Raw genomic sequence first — 17,090 nt, 5'->3', positions numbered from 1 at the left:
CCTTTAGCTTCAGGCTGGATAAAACATCAAGGATAAAAAGCTCTCCACTCAGCCCTTCACCCAGCACTGTTTCCACGTCGCTTTACGTTCACAGACACAATGTCAGACTCGAAACAATTTCCCGTTCATCTGCAACCGTCCCACACCGCTTTTTGCTCCCACATAGGCCTCATTCACCATCATACTGCCACCTTCTTTTAAACATTTCTACAGTCAAATTATTTCACATAAAACAGTGTTGTCACATTTTCTTCCTAAAAATAACATATAATGCAGCTCGTCTCTACACTAAGCCGACAATAACAATCAAAGTACATTTTTTGTCCCTGAGGAATATGCATAAAAGAGAACCATACGCACAAGCCTTGGAGGGGTTGGGAGATTTTTAGTCTCCAGTAATTACCTCTAAAGCTCTTCTCTGCATCTAAGGAATGTTATTATTCAATTACTGGGACTCGAGTGCCTCCCGTAAGCTTCAAGCTCTGTTTACGTTGATCCCCAATATCCCAAACCCCCAAAGAACACATTTGCACATTCGGCTTTGGAAATTACCAGCATTCATTAGCAACGTCTCGCTTAAGCCTCAAGCGAGCTTACAACACCAATCACAAAACAAAATGAGTCCGCCCCATTGTTCTTATCAAGTCCAATCCAAGAACCCGTAAATGGATAGCGGGGAGCACAGTGTGTGAGGGAGAGGTTTCCAGTTATTAATGCAGTATTAATGTGCTACATTTAATCCCTTTCACTGATGAGGTCTCTGAACGTGTGCAAATTGCAGGGGGAAAAATTTCTTTTATCTTTGCATTTAATATTTAAATTCAGTATCTTATGTACAAAGAGAGAAAGAGGGGAAAGGGGGAGCAAAGGAGAGGAGACATCTGTGACATTATCAAAAATAGCAGCTTGCGACGCGTTTGGAGACGAGTCGGCGGCTTTTAGCAGAGTTGTTCTCTCTGCGAAACCGACAGGATGGCCGACTAATCCTCAACAGTGTAACTACAGATTTTCACACAAACACAAAGGCAGAGATGAGGCTGAAAACTGCATCGCTAATCGTTCCTCGCTGCATGTGTGGGTGTCGCCCTATTTAGCAACAGATTAATGCAAACCTGTGAGTTGGGCACACACTTCTAGAGAACAGAATTGCCACGAAATGCCACGTTATTTACCGACCTGTGTCTGTCCATACAGCCATGGTAAAAAAAAAAGAAAAAATACAATCTCTTTCAGTTCCAAGGCTTTGTAACTGTTCTTATTCAGTCTTAAAAATGGATACCTCGATATGAGTTAACCTTTTACATTGTAATTTATACTGTAACAAGAAGTGCAGAAATTGCACATAAAAAGCTAATCGCACCCAATGATTTGATCAATTTTCAAGCAAGTTGTAGAAGTAATATCTTATGGGTCTTGTGTCACAGTGTTTGAATAGTTTTTTTTACAACCTTGCTTCTGTCTATTAAAGTTTACAGGCCATTATTTATACGCTGTCCTTCGTAGTTTCTGCCTAAACATTTACAGCAGGTTCCGGTCTGAACTTCCACCAGGCCCCTAACGCTCATCCATCCATTTATTTTTCAGTGATTCTGTTCAGGGTTGGCTTCTTGTCTGATTGAACAGTGCCTCAAATTTGACTCTGCAGCTGCTGGTCCTGATTTGAAGGAACTCAGTGTTTTGACTGTTTTGCAGTTTTCTGGAAGTTTGTTCCAAATTGGTGAAGCATAAAAACCATGTGCTGCTTCTGGTTCTGGTTCTGGAGATGCAGAGTAGACTGGAACTAGAAGACCTTAGTGATCTGGAAGGTTGATACAACAACAACACTATAACGTATTTTGGTGCTAAGGCATTCGGTGATTAAAACTAAGGGATCTAAGATCTGTGTTTCTGCTGGTAATACTTCAAAACATTGCAAACCTGTACTTCTTTTTAAGTTAAGAGGTCTAATAAATGATTCCTACATGATTTTTTTCTGGTGAATACTATAATTTTTCTGGTCTCAAATTTCCATCTACGCAAGACCGTTGGATGGTTGGATGGTTGGATGGTTGGATGGATGGATGGATGGATGGATGGATGGATGGATGGATTAAAGCATACTTGTTAGAATTTCAAATATGTATCATGTAGGCACTAAGACAGGAAATAAGACAGGTCTCTACTCTAATTCCATTTCACATTTATTTCTACACTTGACTTAAATTTTAAATTGTTCCATAGGAGCCGTGTTTACACAGAACAAGCTAAGTGAGGCCTGTGGAGGCTGAGGTGTAGTTTCTGCATATTTGGGTGAGATTTTAGTTGGTTTTGAACAGCCTGACCTTAGAGTAAAGCTGCTGAAATAACCACTTTGAGGAAGATTAGCAGCTGTTCTCTGTATTTTCCACTTGTGAATGATTGTTTTCCCTGTGACGGACTAAGAAATGACCTTATAAAAATCGCTCTTAGTGTGTTTATAGGGATGTTTATATATATATAAAAAAAGCCACAGCTCTATCTCTAAGATCCCTGTTTATGTCTTTTCTCCTATGAGTTATATTAACGCACACCTAATGCTCCAGACCTGAAAACTGCCAAAACGTCAGCAATAATAGAGATAATCAGATGTGGAGACAATCACTGAATCATTCACCTTTGAATAGCACCACCTGGCTGCAGCCAATCCTCTTAATTATTATGAAACTAGAGTGTAGTGAGGTTATATTCATATACATTTAAGACATGACAAGGACCATGTCTTAAATGGTCCTTGTCATGTTTAAAATAGTCATATTTTAATCATGCTAGAACATGAACACAGCAGAAGTAAAGGGAATTGTGCTCTCCTTTTACCTTGACTCATAAAGAGAATACAGAGGGCGGGTAAAATGATGATGGAGAAAGTGAGAGACAGAGAAGTGGTGGGTTATCTCCTTAGTGCAGCAGGACACAGAGATTGCATCAAGCCGCTCAATTAAAGGATGCAACGTGCTCTGACTGTCGAATGGCACGCAGTGAGTCAGCAAGACCAACCAGTTGGCAACACACACCCACAGAGAGTCCCCCATAACATTTCAAGCTACACCTTATCAAGATTTTAATAATAGAGCAGCATCTATTCTAGGTTCTGAGTCACGAACGGGGCGTTTGGGGGATCTTCAGAGCTCAGAAGCAGATGTGTAGTTTAATGTCACTCCACCAAACCAATAATCTGTGGGGTTCTGCCTTATACTTTCTGTTTTGCTTGAGGGTTAGACTAGCCATTAGCTTGCTCACCAGAACAGACAGACCTGAGCCATCTATCGTAAAAGATATCTTGATCAGCTAATGTGCAGTTCCCTGCAAAATATGTGTACCCCTTGAAATTTTATTTTTCCACTCTTGTCATTTTACAAACATAAATTTCAATGTATATTACTTTAATGTTAATTCGACAGACTTACACAAAGCAGAATGCACATAATATATGGTTTTCAAAATCTTTTATAAATTAAAACTTGAACTATGTGGCTTAGATTTTTAATCAGTCCCTCTAGTCACTACAGCAGCCAGTCTTCACGTTTCTAAAAACTTTTAATCCTCCACACGCCGAAGGTTTTGTCCATTCTTCTTCACAAAACTCCTCAAGCTCGGTCAGACTGGATGGATAGCAGCAATGAATGTCAATTTTTTGAGTCTTGATAAACATCCCTAATTAGATCTGGTCTGCATGGTAACTGAGTCATTCTATCAGATAAATATGCTTTGATCGAAGTCACTATGTTTAGGGTTGATGTCCTGCTTAAAGGCAAACCTCCACCCCAGGCATCATTTACTTTTATTAGTGTACCCTGCCCTACAGCTCCTGACATTAGCCATCCAGCCAAACAGAAATAAGATTACAGGGATCCATAAAGCCTAATGCAACATTATATAATGTAGACAGAAAGAATGCAGACAATGTTTGTGGCTTAAGTATAACCATGAATTTGTATTTGTGCATGTTAGATTACGGTTTTGTCTCTCCACATCATAAATAATATTTGCAGAAAAGTCAAACTCTGTCACGAGCACATTGATCTATTCCGGCATCAAAAGAAAAAAAAAAAAAAACTTAGACTAGAGTGTCAGTTTTCCACCCACAGGTGGCAGCAACATCCAGATCCCTCAAAATTAAACACATGGATCAGCCGCAACAATAAAAGCTTTGACTGTTAAAGAAAACAGGAATGTTTATCTCATTATATGTTCTTCAGGGATTCCTTTGCATCACATTTAGACATGGATACATTGTCAAATCTTAGCCAATTCTCAATAAATATAAGCACATCAAGCAATACAGAAAGGGAGCCATATGGGCAGAAAATGCAGTGCTTAAAATTCTGCTGTTTTATATGTCAACACGACAGGAGGAAGATCTTTAAGTCACTCATTTTTACTATTTTTAGATTCAAATAGTAATAAGTAAACTTAATATAAGACATATTGAGCTGGATGTAAAAGCTTTAGATTGGGTTTTTACTACAATAGATTAAAAAAATAAATCAGAAGTGGAAAATGACACAAGCTCAAACTGAGACTGAACATGCCTCTTCTAAAAAGAAAGTTGCCATAAAATATTATCTTATAATAACATGAGTTTGCAAATGAAAGGAACTGTTTTGATTCTGAAGTTAAAGTTATCTGATTAGTTTCGAATCTAACCGTTTCAGATAATATGTTGAGTGAAGTGACCACAGCAGGCATTAAGAATTATTATTCTATCAGACCATATGAATACAACTATATTTACTGTAAAAATAAGTTATAGATTTGCTCTGGGTCTATTTTAATATTTGTATAATAACACAAAATTTGAACAACCATGGAAAAGGCTGTTTTACCACAGAGGTTCCCAAAGTTAGGGTCGCAACTTACATAACAGGCAGCGCACTCTTCAAAATAAAATCTTATAGCAAAAACATTCAAAGAAGCTAAACGCAGATTTTTAAAAACTACAATCTACATACAAGTAATTAATTTAAATAAATCCATTGGCTGCTACTGCTGTTTGTGTTGTCATTACTCTGTTTAATTCACTACGTATGATAGCATGTTATTTCGTTGTTTAGAAGCTGAATAATTTGGAACCCCCTGATATAAGAAATCATTTTGATTAAGGAAGCATGTGATATCTCCAAGAAGGACAATGCTGATTCTGAAAACCCTGAGAACCTTGCTATGCTTGGAAATGAAGCAACACCACAGCAAATAGCTATTAGAAAGAATGTCAAATTTGATCCAAGCAAAGGGAGACAGTATGCAATCTTATCAGCATGAAAAGAAGCCCACTTAATTTTACTGAAAGATTCTTCGGACTTTGGAATATTTACTAACACAGCAGAGTTTCTCGGTTAGATTCAGGTAATGACAAAAATGCCAACAGAAGAAACCTTTAAGGGGTCAAATAGACATTTTCATGGCTCTGTACAACTAACTTAACATGTGTGTTTACATGTATGTGTGATTATACCCAAAGATCCAGTCCTGTGCAGGCTCAGTAAGGCTCTTTCCCTCTCCAGGCCTCCACCTGGTTCTCTGCGCAAGGCGGTGCGGCCCAGATGACCGGCATATTGACGCAGGAAGGAGGGAGCACTATGAGAGGCAGGAGGGTGCGCTGAGCACACCACGGGCACTGAGATGCACAACATACAAGGGCAGGCATGGAAAGAGACACAAAAGGAAAGAGAATGAAGAAGAGGAGGAAAAAAGACCGAAAAGATTCAAAAAGTAGGACAGGCAGAGAGGACCAAAATACAGGACACATGAAAACAATTGGGAATAGAAAATGGGAGGGAAAAGAGAGAGGAAAAAAGAGATGACACAAAGTATCACTGAGACCAAACACAGAGTCAAGCCGAATACGGACCAAACAGGAAGAGTACAACATGGGGCAGTGAGAGGTAAAAACGAAAAGAACATGTGCAGTTGCTGTGTTCAAGTTAGAAAATGAAGCAGCAGTGGCACATAGCAATTTGAATGTGAAATGAAAAAGTGTGAGGCATGCAAACTGGAAAACATGTTGAGTCACAAGTGATGTGGACAGCTGACAAAAGACATGCAGAAAGAAAATCAACACAGGGACTGAAGAAAGCAGGTGAGAAAAAAAGCAAAGCATGACAGATTTTTAACCTTAATGTTGAACTTAATGTATTTTTTTCTTGGAAAGCAAAACCCCAACGATAACACTAAGAATGTATGTTTTATCATTTACACGTCATATTAAGAAGCATTAACGTTTGTGAAGAAAGAGGATCTCCAAAGGACATATAATTACTTCAAATAGAATTCAAATGCCAGTATGATTATAAAGGAAAAAATATGTTTCTTTACAAAATTCTCTTCCTCCATGATAAGTATTTTTTTATCAGTTTTGCAAAGCTGTAGAGATGAAAACATGTGGGAGTTTGAGCACATGTGGGCAGTGAGGTGTCACAGTGCAGCAAACGGCCGTAAGAAGACGGTGATGTGGAGTAGTTGTTAAAGTTTAATGCCCCTTCTTTTCTCATCCTCTACATTACTTCCTCTAGCCTCTTTGCACTTGCCGCCAGTGCTCTCTGAAAATGGACTGACACAGCTTGGGCTATTAAAAGCTGAAGAGATGCCTGTAAAAATGTAAAGATGGAAGCAAAAGCAGAGGATTGCACTGACTAAAACAATAATAGGGGGATAGAAGCTGCAGCGGAGGAGCTGGAAATCAAGATTTTTGCTTCTGATATAAAAATAAAAAATGATCACAGCACAATGCAGCTACAGTATAGCTTTAAATACCACTTCTCTGCGGGGCATTTATTATTTTTTGCCAACATTACGCCCTCCTCTGCAGGTTGAAGACTTATTTTCTGCCTGGTGCCAGGATAGGATGCAAACACTTTCCAAAACCAACCTTTAAAGCATCAGTGTGAGGTCTGACATTTCTACAGAGCAGGAACTGTAATCCTTGAAGATGCCCAGCAGATGGCATCCAGAGTTTCAAGCAAACAATATGAGCAAAGACGCTGTGTTTTGCTTGAAACTGAAAACGCAGAATATGAGGTCACAACACTTTAAAACTTTGTGCTAGTCTGTCTTTTAGCCTTGATGACCAAGATAAACAAGGAAGTTATTTGTGATGAATCTGGTGAAGGCGTGGGTGGTGATGAAGAAGAAGGTTGCGGTGCTGTAAGGGTATTTGCAAGTGTGCAAGCTCGCCCTGTATGACTCTATTAGATACAAGACACAGTTTTACATTCACACTTTGGGACAGAAAGCACATACGAGCAACCAAATGCATTATTTCTGTGAAATCAGAGTGAAAAGCAAAAATAAAATATCTGTTAGCAACAACAACCAAGGATACCCTCTCCAGTAAATCTGTGATGATTAAAGCACCATAATTTTAAATAAAAAGCAATGCACAGATGTACTATCAAATAAAGATTTCAGAGCTGCTAGCTGTTAGTTCATGAGATTATGGAAAACAGCATCCCCCACAGCGCACTCGGGAAAGATTTGAAATATAAAGAAATTATAATAAAATAAAAGTTACTTTTGCTACAGTAGCTTAATCCTTGGAGTTCTCCGACAGTGACCTTTGGAGGTATTTTGAGTTCACCTTGATTTCATACTCGGAAGAATACTAAGTCCTGGATTAGAGTTTTCTATAGACACTTCAATCAACTTAGTTTTGCACCCAATCCAAATTAAAAACTGTCTCTATTGCATAAACGTAATCAAGAGAGAGGTTAGATTTTTGTTCATTTTCTGTGTGGGATTATGATACTGTAATGCAGGATTATTTTTAGTTTAAAGCTTTTTGCACATCTTTACTAGGGACACAGAAACTGTGGAGGATGCTGTAACTGACACCAGGCAAAAATAATAAACATGCATATTCTTGAAGCAGAGAAAGTGCATTTGTTGTTGGTATGTTGCAACATTGTTGGTTCTAACCCAAAGAAGCAAATGTCAGAATTTGACAAAAATCTGAAAGGAGGAATCACGTTTGAAAGGGTTTTTTTTTCATTAAGTTAAAAAAACCGTATTTATTATGGACTTATTTATTTCATTGTTACATACTTATTTATTTCATGGTTACAGATAGCACAAAATATTGAAAAGTGAATTTGCCTGTAATAGTACAAAAATGTAGGCATCTTGTTTCAAGAGTTTCTTCCCATTCTTGCAAAGAAAAGCTTAGTGTTTTGTGAGATTTGGTTCTTTGTGCATCTGGCGCTGTTTTAAGCTCTACCAACATACTTTGGTTAAATGCATGTTAGGGTGAATGAGAGAACAAAAGTCAGTTCTTTACTTTTGTGAAAGTCTTCGGATGTGAATGTTTCACCCTGCATTATTAAGAGACGACGTCCTGTGCATGGTCTGGCAGGGTTGCACTAACCCAAGTTTATTTCTATGTGGAAACTGTTGGTTTGACAGGACCACCCCCCAAGGTTCCCCTCTGTCATACAGTGTCATTTGCCGCTCTTCTCCTGAGTGTCGCTCTAAGACCGCGGGGAGAGTTAAGAGACTTTCAGAGAAACATCGCTATTCCGAAAATTTGTTGTAACATAATTGAATCTTTTCTTCCTTTCACAATAAAATGTTATGTTTTCAAAATAAGAGCTAAAAGAATCTTAGTTTATTGCTATTTATCAATATTAATAGTAATTGTCTCTACTTTTACTCTGCTCAGTTGGATGTATATTTTTTCGTTAAGTCCATCATTGTTTCCAAAAGCTTTTTTTCAGTCAATAAGCTCATTTTTTGCCTTTGCTATTTTGAGTCCTTCCGCGTGATTTAACTCTGCCTTTGAAGAAGCATGCAGTAAGTCACGCTGATATTTTAAAGACTGGAACTACCCTTACAAATTATTAACTTGCATTTTTGTTCACTTTAATTATGCAAAGTACAAAGTAGATTATTTTTTGTGATTGCAGTTATCTCCATTCTCTTTGCCATTGGCTGCTTTGAAAAAGTTAAGGGCTCTTCAAAACCTACAGGATTTGCATAAATTGTTCCCAACTAATTAGATGGTTAAAACAAGCTTAATTCCTGTAATAAAAAAGGCTTGGGTGTAATAAAATCTAACATCTCTCTAAATGTGCAAACTTTGGAGTAATGCTTCTCTCGTTTTCTCGTTCTATAAAAAGTTTATATTTTGAAAAGAATGTTTCCTCCTTGACTGTGTAACCTGTCCAAATCACTGAATGCCTTTGCACAGATACAATGTCTGTAATGCAGGACACAGCTTTCATTTCGGCATGTTAAGGCGGTGATGTTAACGGAGGCGTTTGTTGATATGATTCTGAGAGTACATGTCTCACCGTTGTCCCTGGCTGTGGATGGCTCATCCAGAGCCATCTGCTCTGCCAGTTCAGACAGGGAGTCATCGACAGGTCGAGCACTTCGTAGAGACATGGACAGCCTCCGCTTGATTATCTTCATCCTGTCCATCTTCTCACCTCCACCACAGGGGCCCTCTGGCCTAAGGAGGAGGAATAAAACAGCATCAACATCACGACTGTCAACGTTTCTCTAATTACACTAGTGAACCTCACCACCACCTTCATAATTTTTACTGTACAGCGAAACTGCTAGAGTGGAGTCCCCTTCGCATTTTACAAAGTTCTTTGGGCTCCCAATGATTGTGTTTGTTCACACACCGTGAGTTCTCATTGTTATGTGTCCCAAGTGCAAACACTGCAGAATAAAAGACAAAGAATGAGAGGCAGACAAACCCAGAGAGGGAGAGAGAGAACAAGAGGGAAAGAGAACAAATAAAATGTACCCAAAAAAAAAAAAAAAAATCATGCAAATGGCTGACTGTGCAGTTCACCAGAGATTTTAGACAACAGAAGCCTTCCCAGATGAGTTGTGATTGACAAGCATAGGCATGCACAACCCCCACAACTAGTAGGAGATGGACCACTGCAAACAAACTCTGATATGCTTAAAACTAAAATTAAAGCTAATTAGTATTTATGCAATATGTAATATAACTGGTTGGTTCTGGGGTAGTAAAGTCTAAGCAAGGGATCCATGGACAACACCTTAATTAAATCACAAAGTTGGTCTTTACTTATTTCTTATAACTAATAATACACTGAACATGCAGCTGAAAAGTACCCTATTGTTAAAATAATGAGCAGTGGGAGCAAGTTGTTCTTTCAGCTGAGAGATTCACACTTCAGTCCCGTGTGGCACACAACGGTTTCATGTGCACATTTGTGAGTGTTTATGATGAGTTTAGCTCTATGTGTGTGTGTGTGTATATATATATATATATATATATATATATATATATATATATATATATATATATAGCGGGCCAGCACAACATGCTGTGTACTTTTGAACTAGAAGAAAAACTGAAGTAAAGTGTGTTAGCATTGAATCCTGTGTTGCAATCATGGCTGCATTTCTTTTGTGGGATGTCCCCCAGGAGGTTTGCACGTCTATATGCTGGACTTTTTGCTCACTTTTCTTTGCAAAATAGCTGCAACTCATTCAGATTAAATGGATGATGGTTTATATGAACACAGATTTTCAAATCTTGCCACAGAATTCCAACAAAATTTGGGTCTGCACTTTGACTGGGCCGTTCTGTGAAACGTTTGCTCTAAACCGCTTGAACTAATCAAAACTTTATTCATAGAGCACTTTCACACACAAATGTTTTACAGAGGTTAAAATGCGGGACTGATATTTTGGCTGTTTGTTTAGAGTCGTTATTCTGCTGGAAAATGAATTGCTGCTCCAGTATCAAGTCTTTTACAGCTAGCATGCTTTCCTCCTGAATTACCCTGTATTTACCTGCCCCATCTTTGATCTATTTTGCTTTTCAGCTTTTCTCACATAGCGTCCCCTCAGCATGATGCTGCTACCACTGTGTTTTACATTGAGAATAGTGTGATGTGGCTGTTGTGCAGTGTTAGTTTGGCACCACACAGAGCGCTTTGCATGTAAGTTAACAACTCTTTTAGTCTCATTAGACCAGAACCCCTCTCCATTTGTTTGCTGTGTTGTATTTTGGCTTGCAGCAAACAGGACTTCATTTGGATTTCAATTGCTTTCTTCTTGCTCTTAAGGTTTATGAAGAACACAACTAATAGCCCATTTTACCTGTGGCTTTCTGCAGTTCCTTAAAAGTTGCCTTAGCCATCTTAGCTGCTTCTCTTTTTCCTGCCCAGTTTGAGTGGACAGCCTTGTCTTGGCAGGTATGCAGTAATACTCTTTCCATATTTGACTGTTACTAAGTCAAAATGTGAAAAGTTTGAACCATATGAAGAATTTTCAAAGTTGATGTACTTTTCTTTGCATGCATGCACTTTGCTGTGGATGGCTTGTTTTTATACTGCATCCTCAAAGTAAAGGCAGCAATGGCAGACCGTTTCTGTTTCCCTTCCACTTCCCGCTCCCTCTGTCTAATCCAAAAAAGGTTCTGGAGCTGATAAGCACGCACACCAAAGTACACACAAATACGTTCGGCGCCCACTGCCCTTCACTCTGAATCCATCCTCGGAGGCTTCAACAAAAGCCATTCATCCTTTTAGGCTCTCAGTCTGTCAGGCCTATTAGAAACACACAGCGCTTCGAGGGAACATCCTCACAGAGGACAACTGGCTTTTCTCTGCCAGAAGATGTGCACAGGCAGAGTCTTTATTTCTAACAACATTGTTTCTGCCAGTTCCTAAGGCCACGGTTTGGTTTTTCTCTCCAAGACATGAAGTTTAAGTCTAGAAGAAAAGAGTGAAAATAGAACAACCCTCTTTTATTTCACATCATCCGTTACTTGGATTATCATGGTACTAAGCTCCCTCCCCCCGCTCTTTTGCATATTTTCCCAGACTCCATTAAGAAGGAAGCCTCATGCAAACTTGAAGCTATGATTCACAAATTATCAGGAATAATGAGTCACGTTATAAGAAACAGCTGGTACCCATGCTTTTCCTATTACCAATGTAATACATGGAAATATTATCATCGACGCACAGGGGTGCTCCTGTTCCAGCACGCAGACATGCACACACACACACACACACACACACACACACACACACACACACACACACGCGCGTACGCTTAATATGTCTTCCTATCTTCACAGGGACTTTGCATTCATTTCTATACCAAAACCTGACTCTTACCCTAAACCTAACCATTACTATCTAGTCCTTAACCTGAAAACCTTACTTCTTCTTATGGGGCTTGGGGTTGGGCCCCATAAGGAGCAGAGGGTCCTCACAAAAAGCATTTGTAGGAAAAATGGGTCTTACAAGGGGAGAAATGCAAACACACACACACACACACACACACACACACACACACACACATCATGACAACTAATTTCACAGTCTTAATCTTATCTTCGTTGATATAGCACGAATAGTAATAAGAAACCCATCCACCACTGGGTGATAACACAAAGGAGCATTGCAGATTGCAGTACTAATTGATCTGTGGGCAGATATAGCAGTACTGTGCAAAGGTCTTCAGTCCTCGTTTCTTTATTTTTCTCTCCTGAGGAGGAAGCTTTTCAGAAAGAAAGCTTTCTCTGTGTCTTAAAGGTTCAAACGTTTTCTTTGTACTTTAGACACGGTCACTTTCCGAGGAATGTTGCTGATTGTTTTCAACCCACCTACGTCTGATCTATGAATCATTCAGACATAAAAAAGGCTAATAAACTTATTAACCAAGTACTGTTTACATTTCAACAAAGAACATATTTTTGTATCATTTCTCCTCAGTAGCAACGTGTTACTAACAGAAACAACTTTTCAACTTTTTCCCCACTTTAAAATGCTTCAAGAAAGTCTAACAAACTGGAAACAAAGCAGAAAGAAATCACTTTCCAAACTTTTCTTAGAACACAAACATCAGTCGCTTTAACTAAAAAAAGAAATGTCCAAAATGATTAAGTCACACAGTGGATTTAGGTTTCAAGCAATATTTTAATTTTAACAAAAGGTTTTAATTTTTTTCACACTGGAAGTAATAATAATACTTGATTGACCAAGTCAACGCCAGAACTGGAAATTGATAGTCAGGGAGATAAATATTAGACTCGGAGGTAAATAAAAGAAAAAATGTCAAGATACAAGAGGAAACATGCAAAAGCAGCCAGCAATAATAAAGAGGGTTTGATTGCGGTGATGTCAATAAAGTAATTCCAGTGATGATTGACAAAGGTATCTAAAGTGTTTCCACGTGCCCTTGTAAGAAGCTGTAAAATGTAAATGAAAATATATTAATCCTGCATTTTTTTTAAACATCTAGTCCTTTGTCTTACTTTGTTTCTTTTGAGAGAGGCCTGTCTTACCTCCTATAATAAATAAACTTCTTGGTTGAGTGAAAATAAAGTCAAATGTAACTCTGAAAACGGCATTAATAATCTTGGATGTAAGTATAGATATGACATCTTAATGCTGCGTTTAATTTACATCAGATATCAAAATCTGAATCTGGGAATTACATTGCATTTAAATTTGACAAATGGCAGAAAACTAGTAAAGTTTGTTAGTTGCTGGGATGCTAACTTCCAGCAATACAAGTTGACAACAATGTATTTCTTCCTATTTTTGGTCCTTAAACGCCAAAACAACATGTCCACAGAGGATGCTACAGTTCCATGGATGCTGTAATAAGGCATATTTTAGAAGAAAGAAAAGTCACACACAAATACTGAACCATTTTCAGCTTTGACTGCAGCATCGGTTTGCTATGATATCATTTCAGTGTGTTTCATTTATTCACTCCCAGACCTGAATTAGCGTTTAAAGCAAGATCTTGTCGAAATGATGGGCGAGGCAAACAACAATGCGGTTAAGAGCTGGACTCAAGTTCATTAAATCCTGGCATCGTCAATTTGGAGTCAGGGAAGATGAAATCCAGGGAACAAATGGCCTGGCCTTTCAGCATATTTATGAAAACAGCTGAGCTCTTTCTTTCGGCATATAAAGTTGCTGATAGTCTAGACCTGACCAACTGCAGCAATCCCAGACCATAACAAAGCCTGAGCAGACTCGTACTGTAAGCACTGCATGATGGGTGCATTACCCCGTTACTCTGGAAAAGGGAAAATCTGGATTCACTGGTCCACAACACCTTCTTTTATGATTCCCTTAGAACTGAAGCCTTTTTCCTGATAAGCTTATCTGATCAATTTAAGGACTGTTTAAAATATTAACTAATCACTACATTTGTAAGAGTTAAATAACTGTTAGCCAGAAACACCCATTGACTAATTATCCAGTGGGTGGCTCTCTACCTAGATTTGTTTTGTTAAATCTAGGTATTGACTATTTTTTCGGACATGCAGTGAAGCTGCCATTGTCACTACATTTTGTATGGAAACCAGCCAGACAAGATTTTGAACTCGGAAATGCTTGACGAACAATTTTCCAAGGTTTCGGGGGAGATTTTTGTGTTTCCAACAGGGAACTTGGAGAATGGCATTTCTGAAACAGAATGTACTGCAACAGCCCACGTTCTAACAGGAGGAAAGAAACGCATTCATTTTATACAAATAAGTTAGAAAATTACATTCCTCTAATCTGCTAAAAGCTTGTGAGGTGACGTATTGAGATTTTCTTTTCATGAAATACAAAAATCTTCTAAAATTTGCTTAAATGTTCTGGAAGATTAACTGTTCTTGTCCTTATGACGTTTAACTACCTACCTGTTTTAATGCTGATTTAAATAGTTCTTGAATTTTAAATCTTTTTTTTTTTTGCAAAATGACACTTTATTGGGAAAAAAAAAAGCATTAAAAGAATCCACTTCTTTTTATGAGGCCTGCACCTGTGATGGTCTATGGAATATTTCAGCAGTAATGAAACATTAAACATGTCCAAGGGACGTTTGGTCTTGTGTGATGCAGATGGACGTTGGGAGAGTGAGAAACTTGGCAGCAGTACATCCGTGCGTGGATCGAGACATGTGGCCGATCACTGGCAACATGTGCACACCACACACTCACCAAACACTACCAACCCACGGATGAAAAGAAGGGCAAATTCAGATGAAGGATGCAGCCTCACTTTCTAAAATGTCCACAGACTTCCTGTTGTTCAGATGAGTTTAAAAAGCAAGGCACAAGGTGCTAAAATTCAAGCATTGTGATAGACACAGGAGATCAAAGGTCAACAGGAAAAACAGCACAAAGGAGCAAAGGAATAAAACCTCTTTGTACCAAACCATTCGTCTGCGTCTGTTAACAGCTTGTGAGCATGTGTTTCCAGACACATGTGGGGTGGCTGCAAGGTTGTGGCATTTTGGCAAGTGAACTGACACATCCCGGAGAAGGACAGAGGAGAGGTAAAGTCGAATTTATTCAAGACACACACACGCACACCACTTGGGTTGCTAGGTTACAGGCCCAGGCCGAAACTGCAGATTTGAGGTGAAGAGAAGAAGAAAAGAGAGTGCAAGAGACGAGAATTCACTTCTCTCCTCAATCTCGCCTCATTCTCTCACGCAAACGTGATCATGTCTGCTTTAGAAACTTTCTTTTTTTTTTTTTCCACAGAACCTTCACCAGAAGCTAGTATTGGATTCCTCTGGCTGCTTTAAAATGGAAAACAATAAATTGACTTGGGGTATGCGGGTGCCACATAAAACACACACACACACATGCACACCCACACACACTGTCAATAGAAATAGTTTGATTCCTGGCCTGTATTTCCACTGTTTTTTTTTTTTTTTTTTGGGGGGGGGGGGGGGTTCAGCCTTCCTAACTTGAAATCTCACCTCTTCCTTCTCTTTCTACCATAAACCTGCATTTTTATGTAATTCGCTGACACACAAATCACACGCATGCTTGCACATACATGCAATGTGGCAGAGTGTAGCGGGCACACACTGTGGTGCTCCAAACACTGCTTTTTGAGCAGCAGCCTCGGGATGCATGAGTAATGCACAAATCTGCCCAACTACAGAATCCCACACACAAACGCACACATAGCCAGTTAATCCAAACAATGGTCCATTCTTCTCATCGACCCAATGGCTTCTCCTCAACAGCTCTTCCAACACTTCGCCTAAACGGTTTGATATCAGATGGTAGGAAGAAATAGCGGAGAATGGCAAAGCTAATAAGATGTTTTCATAATCTTTATGAACTAAAGACAGGAGAACTGTTTCTCTTTGAGAAATTTAAAACACTGGTGTCAGTATATTAATTAATTTCAACACAAATATGTTGGCTAAAGTCAGTATCACCATATTAAAAGGGTAAATTATTTGTATGCCGTCCTGGCTAAGGTAGGAATGCCATCAAAAAGCTCAACTGTTTTTGAAAAAGCAACTTGCTAAAAAAAAAAATTCTTACCCCTTGGACTTTTCCCCGCTCAGTTGTAACCTTCTCACAGAGAAAAAAAGGGGATGACATTGCCATGGCATGATGCTGCCATTGCCATGTGTCATGGTGGACACGGTGTGTTCAGAATACCATGCAAACTTAAAATTTCCTCTATATATAGAGTTCGTTCAACAACAAAAAAATAAATAAAATTTCACTCTCAACCCATCAGAACTTTCTTCCACAACTCAGCTTTGTCCCCCACCTGATTTGTGACAAACTACAAAATAGACGTCTTATAGCTTTCTTTCATCAATGGTTTCCTTCCTCCCTTTATAAAGGCCAGGTTTCATGAAAAACAAACAACTGTTTTGTGTTCATCGTGCTACATGCAGTGATCAATAAGTGACCAAAGCCAGTTTGCAGACACACATTCACACACTGCCTCCACCACGTTTCACAGATGATGTGTGCCATCTGGATAATGAGCCTTTCCTCAATTTCGCTTTTATTTTCCAGGTCGGTTATGCTTTCAGACTTTCAAACGAATTCTTATGCACAAAATTTGTTACTTACCAAAATAGTGCAATATGGCCCTTTGTATTTTGCATCTTGAATTAAATAATCTGTCTACATCACATGAAGATATTCAACAAACACTTTTCCTGCACTTTCAAGATGACTTTCTAAGATTTCCATAAAAAAATAGAACATAAATATTCTATTTTACACCACAAGAAGAGTTTAAACAAAAAGAATTGAAATTTTCCCCTAAATTCCATCCTTATATACTATCAAAAAAAAATCCACTTTT

The 17,090-nt window shown here is 38.6% G+C and overlaps 1 protein-coding gene across 6 annotated transcripts in view; it reads right to left on the bottom strand.

The window, feature by feature from the left end:
- Positions 1–17,090, bottom strand: part of LOC106949196 (cyclin-dependent kinase 17-like) — a 52,025-nt gene that overhangs the window by 30,219 nt on the left and 4,716 nt on the right. For 4 of the 6 annotated variants that reach the window (XM_015035310.1, XM_015035312.1, XM_015035311.1 and 1 more), the window contains exons 2-3: positions 9,300–9,460; positions 5,471–5,632 (exon numbers count right to left, since the gene is read on the bottom strand). In XM_015035310.1, coding sequence (XP_014890796.1) covers positions 5,471–5,632; positions 9,300–9,460 — 323 coding nt within the window. The remainder of the gene's footprint in view (positions 1–5,470; positions 5,633–9,299; positions 9,461–17,090) is intronic. The other 2 variants (XM_015035313.1, XM_015035316.1) reach the window with 1 other exon arrangement.

Source organism: Poecilia latipinna, unplaced genomic scaffold (genome assembly GCF_001443285.1).
Source record: "Poecilia latipinna isolate Pla-1442-1.1 unplaced genomic scaffold, P_latipinna-1.0 Scaffold330, whole genome shotgun sequence".
Taxonomy (NCBI): Eukaryota; Metazoa; Chordata; class Actinopteri; order Cyprinodontiformes; family Poeciliidae; genus Poecilia; species Poecilia latipinna.
The sequence above is the reverse complement of the archived record's forward strand: the minus strand, read 5'-3'. Positions and strand labels throughout refer to the sequence as shown.